At 29.9% G+C, this 14,122-nt stretch overlaps 1 protein-coding gene across 2 annotated transcripts; it reads left to right on the plus strand.

Moving 5' to 3' along the window:
- Positions 1-1,646: 1,646 nt before the first annotated feature.
- Positions 1,647-3,506, plus strand: LOC112292150 (uncharacterized). 2 transcript variants are annotated; one of them, XM_090256186.1, is made up of 4 exons: positions 1,647-1,984; positions 2,158-2,342; positions 2,553-2,792; positions 3,121-3,506. In XM_090256186.1, the coding sequence occupies exons 1-2, from the start codon at positions 1,759-1,761 to the stop codon at positions 2,340-2,342; spliced, it is 411 nt and encodes a 136-aa protein (XP_090112312.1). In that variant the 5' UTR covers positions 1,647-1,758; the 3' UTR covers positions 2,553-2,792; positions 3,121-3,506. The 2 variants fall into 2 exon arrangements, with proteins under 2 accessions (XP_090112312.1, XP_024396095.1); XM_024540327.3 differs by having other exon boundaries at positions 2,158-2,313.
- The last annotated feature ends 10,616 nt before the right edge of the window (positions 3,507-14,122 follow it).

Here is a 14,122-nt window from a genome sequence, read left to right on the forward strand (position 1 = left end):
AAATTAAAAAAAAAAAAAAAAAAAAAACCCCTTTGGAGTCCAAAACGTGCATGATATTGTAATTATTTAAGGTAGTAATTAGAACAAGTATTAATAATCAACACAATCAACCTTCTATAAATAATAAAAAATAAATTATTTTTATTATGTATATAGTTTATTTTTAATTAATTAAATAAGTATTCTTTTTATAAGATCAAAAAACATATATTAGAATAAATTGTTGATAATTAATAAATGAGTCTTATTAATAGATAACAGAAAATTGAAGATAATTATGTATATTGGATGTAAAAGTTTAGTAAATCCAATGATGTAGTAGACATTTATAAGCACTATCAATATATATATATATATATATGTATTACTTTGCAGCTTTTGTTTCAAGATTGTAGCAAACAACAATAGAATAGCTGATGGATGCATGGTTATTTTAATAGTAAAAAAATCTTTTTCAGTATATTACATACTTTACTCATTTATGTCAATCATTTTGAATACACACAATTTTGTTTTTCTATAAAGATTAATAAGACAATTTAAAAAGATATAGGATATTTGAATCTACAAAACTATATAACAAGCATAAAATATTTATAATAGTGCACACTTATAAAATTAGAATATCTCATATGATTAGAATTTTTTTAATAAAATAATTAAGTGATAATATACATATATATATATATATATATATTAAAGACAATGGTGTTTGTGTGTGTGCACCTATTCAAAGGCATTACATCTCTTGATGAATCCATCTACAAAGTCATCTAGAATAATTAGTTGATTCATACTTCAATTGTCTTAATAAACAAGAAAGGTTTAGACTGACTCAACATCTAAGATTGATACCAAGAGCTATACATCATGAGTTTTAACTATATATTGTGTGTCTACTTTGTAAGAGACACATGGCATTTGGTTTAATTCATTTTTGTTGTTGTGATGCTATTTAAAAAAAATGTATATCTATTCCAATTAATTTCCACCTTCTCTACAAGCATTTGGGATAGTATTGCTTTATACTATTCATGAGGCAAATGAATGAACTCTAATAATAGTACATGTATAAATGTGGATGTTGTAAATGCCACCATAGTTTTTGCTACTACTATTGCAATCTATCATCCACCATATGTCACCACAATTTTTTCTATTACTACCACAATTTTATTTTTATTTATTTATTAAATAAAGATCAAATTTACTATGTAAAAAAATTTAAGTATACATACATACATACATATTAGAAATTTTAAAAAATATATAAAGTGGGTGATGACAGTAGCAGAAATTGTGATGACGAGATTGATGATAAATTGTAGATAATAACAACAATTATGGTGGCATTACCAACGCCCATAAATATACACACATGGATTACCTTGTGTCATCTAGTGGATGAATAATGACATAAAAGTATCATCCTTTCCCTCATTCCCTGTTTGTTTTCACAGCATATGTCAAGCTCCGGCTTATCCACATACTCATCAGTTCCCACAATCTCACTGGTTCCTACAAACTCACCAATTCTTTGAAATCAATATCGAGTATTAGGGTTACGTGGTTCGGGAGCATGCGAAGCTAGGGTTCGGGGGCTCTAAAAGCAGATCTTTTCTATCTGTGCGCATTGAATTTCTTTCTCTGACTTACGCGTGAAGTTTTGTGGGCGAGCAGAACATCGGGGTGAGACGGACATTGGGAAGGCAGGGCATGGTGGGGATGAAAACTCACTAAAACGAGCGAGCGATCGAGATGGATGCGCAGGTGGGATCCGTAGGCGATCAGCGCAGCTCTGTTGCGGAATCTTCGAACGAATTGGGCGAAGATTCTAGGGTTGCCAAGGATGGCTCAGAAGATGTCATCGCGCAAGGACTTGCTGCTGTGTTGGGTCCCGTGGTGCGGGAATTTGATGCAAGGGTAGAAGGAGCTCTCAAGAGCCAGAGCTTGCTAACCGGGAGCATTGATCGTCTCACCAAAGGTATGGTATCTGAGAATGGTTGGCCGAAGGAGGAGTTCTGTCTGGATGAAGCGGTTTTGCTAAGTGTGTGTCAGGTGGGGTTACTGGGTGAAAGAAATGGAATTCGGTACATTTTCCGATTTTCGTTGACATGTATCTTGTTGGTATTGTATTTTATTTTTATTTTTTTTCAGAGCTAGATAAGCTGTTAGAAGATACCCCTATTCCAACGGTAGCACAACACGCTGCCAAGCTATCTGATGTTCGAAAGCGTGTGGCATCGCTCATGTCTACCCTGCGTGTTATTCAAGGACGTATCACAAACATGGACCGGATGTTGAATGCCCGAGGTGTGTGTATTTTCTTGCACCTCTTGTAGGTTTGTATCCTCCTCAAATTGCGCTTTCAAGTTCGTGGGTGTACATCTGCAAGTACCTTGATTACTTTTGTTAGATGTGCGTTATACTGTACGAACCCACAACACCTGTTGTCAGATTGTATAGGATACTGATAGACCTGGGTATTGGATATAACGATGTTCCAACGTCCTCCTGAAGGTTCACCCATGATTTTGACTTGCCTGCTCCAGATGCGAGCACGTCACCTTTGCATCCCAGACCATCGCCATCGCCATCTCCACCACCAGGAAATGCAGCCCCAGGGCGTTGTTAATCCAAGTATCTGGTGCCGTGGAAAGCAGCTTCTTCAACTGGAACCGGTGGAAAGGGCACTTGATCATGCCTGGAACTTAGGAGGCTGTGTATTACCTCGTGCATGATATTAGCTGCAGAAAGTTTTCTGGTTCGGAGCTCACATTGCTCAAGAATAGGTGAGTACATTACAGTCTTCATTGTTAAGATTGGTCTAGTTGATGTGTTCTTAAATGTTATAATTTCATTTTGAGTGCTCACCCAATACGTCTTTGCTTGCTGTTGAGATCGTGGATGGGTTCAACATTTTTCTCTTTCAAAGTGCACTTCAAGCAAATAGTTTGATAGAATACTTGTCTTACAGCGCTTGAGCTGGTTGTGCGTGTTGTCGGCTTTTATGGCTGCTTCTGCATTCGCGAAGAGCAATCAGTTGTGTCCCTTCAAATTGCATTCTTTTTCTTCTTTTCGAATTGGCTTTTCTCTAATTCTAGTCAATATATGTTGCAGGTACGGCTCATCGAAAACCATTGTAAGTGTCGACAGTGCGTTGAATCTTCTGTCTGTGTGGGAGCCGAAAGTAAATGCTCATGTTCGAGTGGGAAAAAGAAGCATCCAATCTGAGAATTCCAATCGCAACATCCATACAGACGGATAATCCAGCCCAGGCCTAAACCCGTCTTCTTTTTACTTTTTAATTGGTCTTTGCCAATCGATTGTTTCGTAGTTTGATCAATATGTACTGTATGAAACAGACCTGTGAATATGAACTAGCATTTCAAGTCGTTTTGGTTCTTCTTCGGACCTGCAAGTTATCTTTGAAAAGAAAATTTTATGTACTCCTGATCCTATTTCATTTTTTAAGTTGACATTCTGCTCTTTCACTTAACATTAAACTAGCGTTCTTCCTTCAAAGCTGTACTTTGGTGCCGATGGTATAGGTGAGTACAATGTTTCGTTTTTATGCCATTTTTGTTCTGGAGTTTTTATATTCCTGATGGTGAGATGGAAATGAACTTTATTTTTTTATTTCAACCAACAAAGTTTGCAAACTTTTTAAGCTGAGAAAACCAATTTTATTATATATGTATACATATATATTTACATATATAGATATTTTTCAATTGAATAAATATACTACCAAGAAACTAAGCTCTTCCATGTTTATTTTTGAATTTCTCCTTGTTTTCAAAGTACGAAATATATACATTTTTCAATCTCTATCTTAGAAGTTTTTTTGGTAAGTTATATACATTGAGAGAATTGTGAATGTTATATCCTAAATTGATATTGCTACACACTTTGTGGTCTCATAAACACCTAGTTTTTTTTGCATATTTTCATTTGCAGTTGAGATGAAGATAATAAACATATTATTAAAAAATAGGTTGCACATTATTTTTTTAAAAACAAAACAGTTGTCTTCAAAATTGTTTAATTATTTGTTAATTTATTTTTCATTAAGTTGCCAAAAATATAAAAAATTATTTGATTTATTTTATTTTTGGATCAATGTTTGGATTGAATATTGGATTATCAAATACACCCTAAGTATAGAAGTTTTGTTGTGTTGTGACATAACAATATGGCAAAATATAGAAATATGAGTTCTATTTTAGAAGAGCCTAATTAAAAAATAAAGTAGAAAAATATGGATATAAGATAGAGAGGTAGTAAAACTTTTAGTGTTAATGCTATCTTTCATAAAAAAAGCTTTTACATACTTTGTATGGCTATAAATATGTCAAAATCAAGTAGATTTTTAAAAAAATGATACAAGCACCTTTAGAAGGGAATTAAGAGTAGTTTGTAGCAAAAGTTATCTTGAAAAATTAAGAATTGATATCCTAAGAGGACGAGTTGTGAACAAGGGTAAAAATTAGATCTTGAAGCACAAAACTATGCATCTATAGCAATTCTATGGTTCTTTGGCAAATTAGAAAGCCATGTTTCAAATAAAAGTTATTATTTTTAAAATATAAGTTTAAAACATAAGAATAAAACATAAAAGATAATATTTTTTCAAATATAGTTTTTAGTTTTGATTAAGTTGATCATAAATATATACCTTTATTTTTTTTATACAATCTATAAAATTTAATGGTTAAATTTTAAATTTTAAATAATTTTAGATTTTAGATTTTAATTATTTATTACTTAAAACCATATTATAAAATATGTTTAAAAATAAATAAATAAATAAAATTAATTTCTAATTTTTAAAATAAATTATTTTATTCTAATATTTAGTTAAATTATTTTAAAAATAATGTATATTTTTTCTAATTTAGTGTAATAAATATTATAAAATTACAAGTGTATAATTTTTTAAATAAAAATAAAGTAATAATATTATTTTTAAATTTTCTTATATTACATATATATATATATATATATATATATATATATATATTTTATCTCTTAACAAATTAATACATTGTCTTATAAAAATGTCTCATACATTCTTTTAGTTCTTGATACTTTTTACTTAAAACTATTGAGTTGTGTTTTAAATATAATTTGAATATCATCTTTATTATATATATATATATATATATATTGATTTTAATAATTTTAATATTTTAATCAAATTATTTTTATAATTTTTTATATAATAATATCTTTTAATTTATAATAATAGGTCCAATCTTTTTTATTTTTATTTTTATTTTTTTATTCTTAACCTATTTAATATTTTAGAAAAAATAGTTTTTAAAAATAATTTATAAAATAAAATTTTAATACTTGACAATAATATTTATGTTTATTTTATGTAATAAAGGTAATAGTGTTTATTTATAAATAAAATAGTTTTATATGTAAATTATTTAAGATGTTCAATATCTATCTACATTAATCTACCTCGTTCAATTAGTAGTGTAATTCATCAAAGTCTCTAACACATAATAAAACACAATAGTTAAAAATCTAGAAGGTTATTAGTACATGATGGCTTTTTGTATAAAAAATTAAGTTCTAGTCATAATAGACCAAAAAGCATATCGAAATAGTTGTAGTGTTTGCAATTTTAACTTGATTATAATAAAATGTACAACCTATTATTATTATTTTTTTTTTAAAGATAGTTGTTGCACTATAATCACATAGTCATGCAACAATTGTATTTAATGACATAGTCATGCAAAAATTATCTTTAAATCATGATTGTCGCATGATTATGTGATCATGATAAAATTAAGCATAATTTTACTAAAAACTTTATACTTTAATATTCAAATTTTAAATTCTTGTATCATTCAAATACACTTGAAAATCACTCAAAGATGGTATAATATTAAATTAGAATGGCTATTGTTAAAGGCAAGAAGTTTAGAAAGTCTTGAAACAAGACCATGGACTAAAAAGGCATTGACAAGAGTAAAAAAAGGCTTCATTCTTGCCTCCAAATATATTATCTAACTACAAATTTTATGACAATGTTCTATGGGACTTCCAACATGTGTCCAATTTGCAAGACATGTATCTTAATTTGTAAGATAAGTTTTGTATATGTGTGCCACATCATTAGCTTGTATCACAAGCTAACCACACGTTGTCATATTACGTGTTGTCTTGTTTGGAAATGCATTAGGCACTTGACTATGGAAGATGAAGTTGTATTTTATAAGTATCTAAGAAATCCTAATAGATTTCCTCCATATAAAAAGAATGCGATTCAAATTCAATTCAAAAGAGCTTAAAGCCAATACAAAGTACTTACAAATAATCTTCTTAATAACCTCAACTATATATAAACTGTCAAGGACAAGAACATGATAAAAACAAATAAACAAGTGAGACTTCTCTCAAAGAAAGATGACAAAATAGAAATAATTTGATATGTATATTAAGAAAGAAACTGGAATGGCTATTGCTAAAAGCCAAGAAAACTAGAGACCCTTGAAACTAGACTAGAAGCAAGAAAGGAGTTGACAAAAGTGAAGAAGGCTTCACTCTTGTCTCTATATATACTATGTAACTAGGGGCTACATGGTGACGTTCTATAGGACCTCTAATATGTATTGACTTTGTAGGACACATGCCTTGACTTACAAGGGAAGTTTTTCTATGTGTAGGCTACATAGTTAACTTGGTCTTCAAGCTAACAACATGTGTGGCACATGGCCAATTTGTTGACAATGTTTCTAATCTCAAAAAGTCAATTAAAGACACATACAAAGTCAAAGCAGTATCTATAAAGCTTCTAGGAAGCTTCCATATCAAATACTATAGAATTAACTTATTTTTATCTACTTTTACTTACTTCTACCTATTTATACATGTAATTATTGGCTTACATGTATATGTCCATGACATTACCCCCCCTTCTATGGACGAGTTCCACAAGGAGCGGTAATCATATGTTGAAGAAATCTATGATGCGACAAATTATATTCGCCACATACTCTGATCTTTGTTCTCTTCGAAGATGATTGATAGGGTCTGTCAACTATCGGTAGTGTACTATATCAGGGCAGGAAGACCACCCAGTTATTTGATCATTGTTAAAGCCTTCATAACTTCCTTCGAATAAAATATTTGGAATACCATCAGGAGTTGTTCCTACCTCTAGTAAAATCACCAAACATCAGAAGTTCCTTCCAAGGTTGTGATACCAAACGCGTTGTATTTCACCATCTATTCGAGGAAGAACATGTTGTTCTTGAAGATCTTCATCTCAATTGCATCGTCTTAAAGGTTGTAACAATCATAATGTCTCGTCCGGCAAGTCAGCAAACAAAGGCTCTTGAGTCAAATCCACTGGTTGTTGGTTCTCCATCTTCTGAGTGTCACAACTACAAAAAAGCTACAAACAAGGATTGAAAGTAGAATGTTATCTTGCCTAGATCTTATTTCTTCTATAAAGAAGATTTTCATCTTGATTTTGATGGATGTCATCGATGAAAAGCCTCCACCGTCTTTCTTGCATTTACAAGATTCTTTACCGGCTCCCATGTGCGTTTACTAATATCATATCTGTATCAATAGACAAGTTATTCTAATTTATTTTGATGCCGCCTTAAATCTAAGACTTCTTCCACTTCAAACTCTTCATTATTGTCTACTTCTATAGGAGGAGGTGGAGCTTGTCTTCTTTTTGATATGTCCACTGTCTTGTATGGTTCAAGAAGAGACATGAGGAATACTAAATGGATTTTCATTGACTCCAGTAGATATAAACAATATGCAACTGGATTGATTTGTGCAGAAATAAAAAATGGTCCAAGCCTTCGATAGTCCAATTTGTCACAAGGACAAGTGGTCTTGATATTGCGACAAAATAACTATACCTTATCATCCATGTGAAATGGTGGTTGTTCCTTTTGATAGACATCCGCATTGATCTTTTGTTGTTCTTGAGCTTCTTTTAACTATGCCCTTATCATTGCATGTAGCTTTGACAAATGAATTGCTAAAACTTTTGCAGCAAGATTATCAACTTTTGTAAAGTCAAAAGTATCAAGTCGTAGATGATAATCATAATTAGCAAAAAAAGGTGTTTATTTTGTAGAGGAATGTATCATGTTATTGTAAGCAAACTCTATCAATGGCAAAAGCGTTGTCCAATCATCTTGTTGGTAGTTAATGGTACATCTTAATTACTTCTCCAAAACTTGATTAACACGCTCCGTTTGTCCATCAGTTTGAGGATGGAATGTCGAAGATAGTTTTATATCCACTTTTAGAATCTTGAAAAGAGTCTACCAAAATCTTGATACAAATTGAGTTTCCCTATCTGATATAATATCCTTGAATAATCCATGATAGCCATAGATATTGTCAAGAAAGAGCTTAGCTATTTTTTCACCTGTGATAGATTTTTTATATGGTACAAAATGTGCCATCTTGGTAAAACGATCTACTATCACGAATACAGAATCATAAAAACTTGAGATTGAAAGATCCATGATGAAGTCCATAGAAACAGAAGACCATGGTTGTTCTGGAATGGATAATGGCTAAAGAAGTCCAAAAGGTCGATGATGAAGAGTTTTTGATCTCGAGCAAATATCACAAGATTGTACAAAATCTTTGACTGCTTTCCACATTTGTAGCCACCAAAAGTCCTTGGATATTAGTTCTAAAGTTTTATTGTATCCAAAATGTGCTACTACTGAAAAGTCATGACGAGCTCGAAGAACATGTAATCGAGCTTCATCTTCTAGAACATATAGGCGTCCCTCAAAATATAGTAGATTCTTCTTGAATTCAAACTTGGAAGTATCATGAGACTTTGAAGGATTTTTCTTAATATCATGAATAAGAGGATCAGAAGTCATACTTGACTGAATTTGCTTAATGAAAGTTGAATCAATAGTTAGTGTTGATTTTATTGCTCGAAGATGAAGATGCTCTAGCTTCAGGAGAATTGTTCGTTGTTGATCAAAAACAATATCTCCTTCCTTTGGTGCAAGATAAGATCGTCTAGATAGTGCATTTAACAAACCTTGTTATTTTTTTGGTCAATAAGTGATCTTGAATTCGAATCTTGACAAAGACATACTCCAACGGGCTTGGCAACGATTCAAAATACGTGCTGACATAAAATATTCAAGGTTCTTGTGATCCGTATATACTATGACTAGGCTAAAAGCACCTTCTAGATAATGGCGCCATTCTTGAAATGAATCCATGATTGCAAGAAGTTCTTTATCGTGGATCTCGTAGTTAATCTCGACAGTTGAAAATTTTCTGGAATAAAAAGTTATTGGATGAAGTTTATCATTTGTTCCCATTTATGACAATACAACACCCAAAGCAAAGTCTGATGCTTCTATTTCCATAAAAAATGGCTTAAAAAAATCGACATAATACAAGATTGGTGCAGAAACAAAGGCTGTCTTCAAAGCTTCAAATGCTACTTCTATTTCTTGATTCCATTGAAGTTTGTCTTTGCAAGTCAAATGTGTAAGTAGAGCTACAACTTGAAAAAAGTCTTTGATGAAGATCCGATAGTAGTTGACAAATCCCAAAAAATATTAGACATCTCTTATTGTTTTGGAGATCTTCCAATCCATAATAGTTTAAACTTTCTTAAGATCCATCATAAGTCCATCATTTGAAATGATGTATCTTAAGAAGTCGACTTCAGTAGTATGAAATACACACTTTTCTATCTTGGCATAAAATCCTGCATCTCTTACTTTTTGTAATACTTAGCAAACATGAAGTTCATATTCTTCTGGATTCTTAGAATAGATTAAGATGTTGTCTAAGTAATAGACAACAAAATCATCTAAAAACTCTCGAAAGATATCATTCATTAGATGTTGGAATGCTGTTGGTACATCAAACTTTTTGGATAGGGTAATTCTTGGTTCTCTAACATTGAAAGGGCGTTCTACCATAGAAGAAGGGACATGATTTGGTGCAAATGTTGAAGCAGCTCCAATCATTTCTATATCTTCACTTCCTGCCAATCTTGTTACTCCTTATGGTAGTAAATTGAATTGATGCATTGCAAGTATTAACTTTTTCAATTGCTCTTGCATTTGTGCCATTGCATTCTTCATTTTAACAACTTCTATCATCATAACACTTAAAAAAGAGAAGATGTCTAATATTGCTCAAGATAAATAGAAGAGAAGATTTGAGAATAAAGAAAATACTAAGGACAATATCAGTTTAAAAGAGGGTAATCCGCAACTTCTAATATGCTTATGTCTTATCAAGAGAAAGGAGTAATCCACTCGTAATCAAGATTAGTCTGATATTATAAATGTACTCTTGTCAATCTATCAAGTACAAGAACATGATAAAAATAAATAAACAAGTGAGACTTCTCTCAAAGAAAGATGACAAAATAGAAATAACTTGATATGTATATTAAGAAAGAAACTGGAATGGCTATTGCCAAAAGCCAAGAAAATTAGAGACCCTTGAAACTAGACTAGAAGCAAAAAAGGAGTTGACAAAAGTGAAGAAGGTTTCACTCTTGTCTCTATATATACTATCTAACTAGGGGCTACATGGCGACGTTCTATAGGACCTCCAATATGTGTTGACTTTGTAGAACACATGCCTTGACTTACAAGGTAAGTTTTTCTATGTGTGTGCTACATAGTTAGCTTTGTCTTCAAACTAACAACATGTGTGGCATATGGCCAACTTATTGACCATGTTTCCAATCCCAAAAAATCAATTAAAGTCAAAGCAGCATCTATGAAGCTTCTAGGAAGCTTTGATACCAAATACTATAGAATTAACTTACTTTTATTTACTTTTACTTACTTCTACCTATTTATACATGTAATTATTGGCTTACATGTGTATATCCATGATACAAATTCTAATTGCTTTATTACTTTCATAATTAGGTAATTTCAATTTATCTTTGTGAGCCCTAATTCTAATTAGTGAACTTCAATAAGCTATTACTCTTAATTTGATTGTCTACTTGATACAAAATTTTACATACGAATGCCATTATAAGTCTTTTATATGCTAAGTAAAATTCAAACTAATCCAATCTACAAATTGTGATAAAACGTCCAAAAAATTACACTAATGTCACTTGGCTACTAACTCAAAAGTTACAAATGTTTTAGTAGCAACTTCTCCTTTTCTAGCTATTAACTTCAGCTCAAAATTGGTATGTAGCTTGATCTTCAAGTCTTCTAATACTATACTAAATTTCATCTTGTTGTGACTAATAGATCTTTAGATATCAAATTGTCAACTTTCAATATCCTATTGTATCAAAAATCAGATATCTTGCAATTACATCATTAAATTAATACAAAATTATATGCACATTTAGCACACTTGATTAATCAAATATTTTTTAAATTTTAAACTATAGATATGAGATTAATTGCATGAATTAGCTAAAAAAGCTAGCTCTAATTGTATTACATAAATCCAAAGTCACCAATACAAATTTTGATTTAAAGAATAATTGTAAAGTCATCTCAAATCCTATATAAACAAACCTTATGCTTCTAGAACAAGCTTAAAGCCAGCTCTCCAATCTTAATTATTAATCTCCAAATCTCTCCATATTTTACGATAGGCGGCCATTTTTAAAGCTAGAGGTTTGATTTTGATCATGTCCTACAAGTGATCGATTTTTAAGTATCAATTTAACCTATCTTAGGAATTTTTTAGCTCGACCCTATTTTTAATTTAATCTTAGTATTAACCATATTATTTTTTATTTTATTTTTTATTTTTAATCAATTTATGGCATTTCTAAGATATTAAAAGATTTTCTATAGCCTAGAAGGTAAAATTACTATCCAATCTTTTGATCAATTAGCTATTAAGATAAGAAAATAAACTAAGAGACTTTTATAAAATCCATATTTACTTGTCTTGAATTATTATTGAATCAAGATGATTAGATACTAATTAAAAATTTATTTTTGATTATATTTTTATCATATAGTTGTATTACAATGTGACATTTATCCTCTTTGAAATTGTACATCTTTTAGTATGCATCAAATAAACCATATATCATAATTAGTATTATATCATTTCTTTATTTTTTCTATAATTCTACTTTATAGTAGTACTCCTAAAAAATCCTTAAATTCTTCAACAATCCTTGGCAATGGATTTTTTTTTCAATTTGTTTCAATTTTGCTTATAATCTGGAGGCACAATCAAAAATTATACTGCTCTTCTCCCATCCTTAGTATGAATTTGTGCATAAAATGAGCCATCATTATGTATCTTTATTTCTATCTAAGTTGCAATAATAAATGGTTGTTTCAAAATAAGAGGATAAGATGTTGCATTTTAAACAAAGAATCTTTTTTCCATTGCAATATTATCAATTCAAATTTTTACATTTGGACAAACACCATATAATTCATCTTGAGTATTATTAGCTACTTGTATTATCCATCCATGCTCCATATTAATTGGTTACCTTTGCTTCATGTAAAGATCTTTGAACATAAGGTTTATCTTAGAATCGTAGTCAATCAAAGCAACAACGAGCTTATCTATATTTTTAACCTTTATTAATATGGATAATCTTTATTCTTTTGTTTTTTCTTCTAATGTTATTGATATATCTTTTATGAATAATTCTTGTGAAGTTACTTCTCAAACCTTGTATCTTTGAGTTTGCATCTTAAAAGAATTTACTTTCCTTGTATCATCAAAATTTCCTTGCCTCTTTTCTTCTATCAAGGCTTTATCTTAGCTCTTATCAATATATGCATGAATTGAAAGAGCCTTGACAAGATCTTTCAAACTTGTTGCACCATGTATTATAGCTGTAGTTCTTAATAATGCCTTCTAAGGTGTTTTTTTTTTTTTTTTTTTTTTTTTTTTTTTGCATTGTAAAAGTCTAAAATCTATTTTTTTATAAACTTTTATCAAAGTCATCATCTATCCTAATACCATAACTTGTACTTTTTCCTATTTCTATTCTATGTACTATTAAAGAATCTTGAATCCTTGCTCTCATACCTCCCTTGCCAAAATTGGTTTGAAGGATGTTTTTTGTATCTTTTAATGCCATCTTTCCATTCTACTAGAAAATATATATTTTTTACATTATATCATTAAATTTATTATGATACTTTCTAGTATGAGAAGTATTGTCATATCAAATAAATCTTTATATATATCCTTATTTAAAAATAATATTCAAATTATTTTTAAAAGTCTTTTCTTTTAGTCTTGCCAATTTGATTTGAAATTCTTGCATCCCGCATGTAATCTCTTCAACTTCCATATCTTTTTTTTTAATGTAGACATTAGAGATCAAATAATTTGTATTATCAATTATATTGTATGCACTTGAATCTTAGATGCATGTACTACTTTTGGAATATTAATCCTATCATTTTTATTTTTTTTCTTCTTATTTTCTAAATAACCTTGTATCATCTTCAATATTTTTTGACTTTGTTCTTAATCTTTCAACTTCTTTTTTTTTAAGAAGTAATTTTATTTTTTCTTATAATTTTCCATCGATAGCTTGAAGAAATAATTCAATCTTGTTTGACTCCAATGTTAACTTTTTTAACTTTAATAATCAAAAATATTACCTCTCTAACTCCTTAAAAAGCTCCATTGCTTGTAAATTCTTGTTAGGCTACTCAATCCATTCTAAAATGATTTTTTGGTAATCCAAATAATATTCTCCAAAAAATATTTGTCCTTTAATACATGTAAAAATGTCTCCTATGAATCTTCAAAATGCTCCATAATTTTTTTAACATATTCTTTTATCTCTAATATTGTAGCAAGTCCAAATCGTTCAATCATCTTCTTTTTGGAATCCAATTCAATTCTAATTTCTATATATAATATCTCAAATACTTAAAAATATTTCTTCTATCAAATTGATTATTTTTGTTAATTATTGTTTATAATATTTTAATTTCCAATGCTTCTTTGTAATCATTGTTCTATTACTATTGCATAAATAATATAAATACTTAAAATATATTTGTAAATTTTGAATCAAAGTACATACTTTGTCCACTAGTAAAAAATCCACTTAAAGATCCACTTAAGGCTCCACCCAAAGCTCCATCAAAAACTCCAA

The sequence above is a fragment of the Physcomitrium patens genome, chromosome 15, assembly GCF_059467195.1.
Source record: "Physcomitrium patens ecotype Gransden chromosome 15, ASM5946719v1, whole genome shotgun sequence".
Taxonomy (NCBI): domain Eukaryota; kingdom Viridiplantae; phylum Streptophyta; class Bryopsida; order Funariales; family Funariaceae; genus Physcomitrium; species Physcomitrium patens.

Excerpts from the sequence above, each read along its gene's own strand:
- LOC112292150 (XM_024540327.3), top strand. The coding sequence starts at position 1,759 with ATGGATGCGCAGGTGGGATCCGTAGGCGATCAGCGCAGCTCTGTTGCG. Across the intron at positions 1,985-2,157 it reads CATTGATCGTCTCACCAAAG|AGCTAGATAAGCTGTTAGAA; the intron begins GTATGGTATCTG and ends ATTTTTTTTCAG. Across the intron at positions 2,314-2,552 it reads CCGGATGTTGAATGCCCGAG|ATGCGAGCACGTCACCTTTG; the intron begins GTGTGTGTATTT and ends TGCCTGCTCCAG.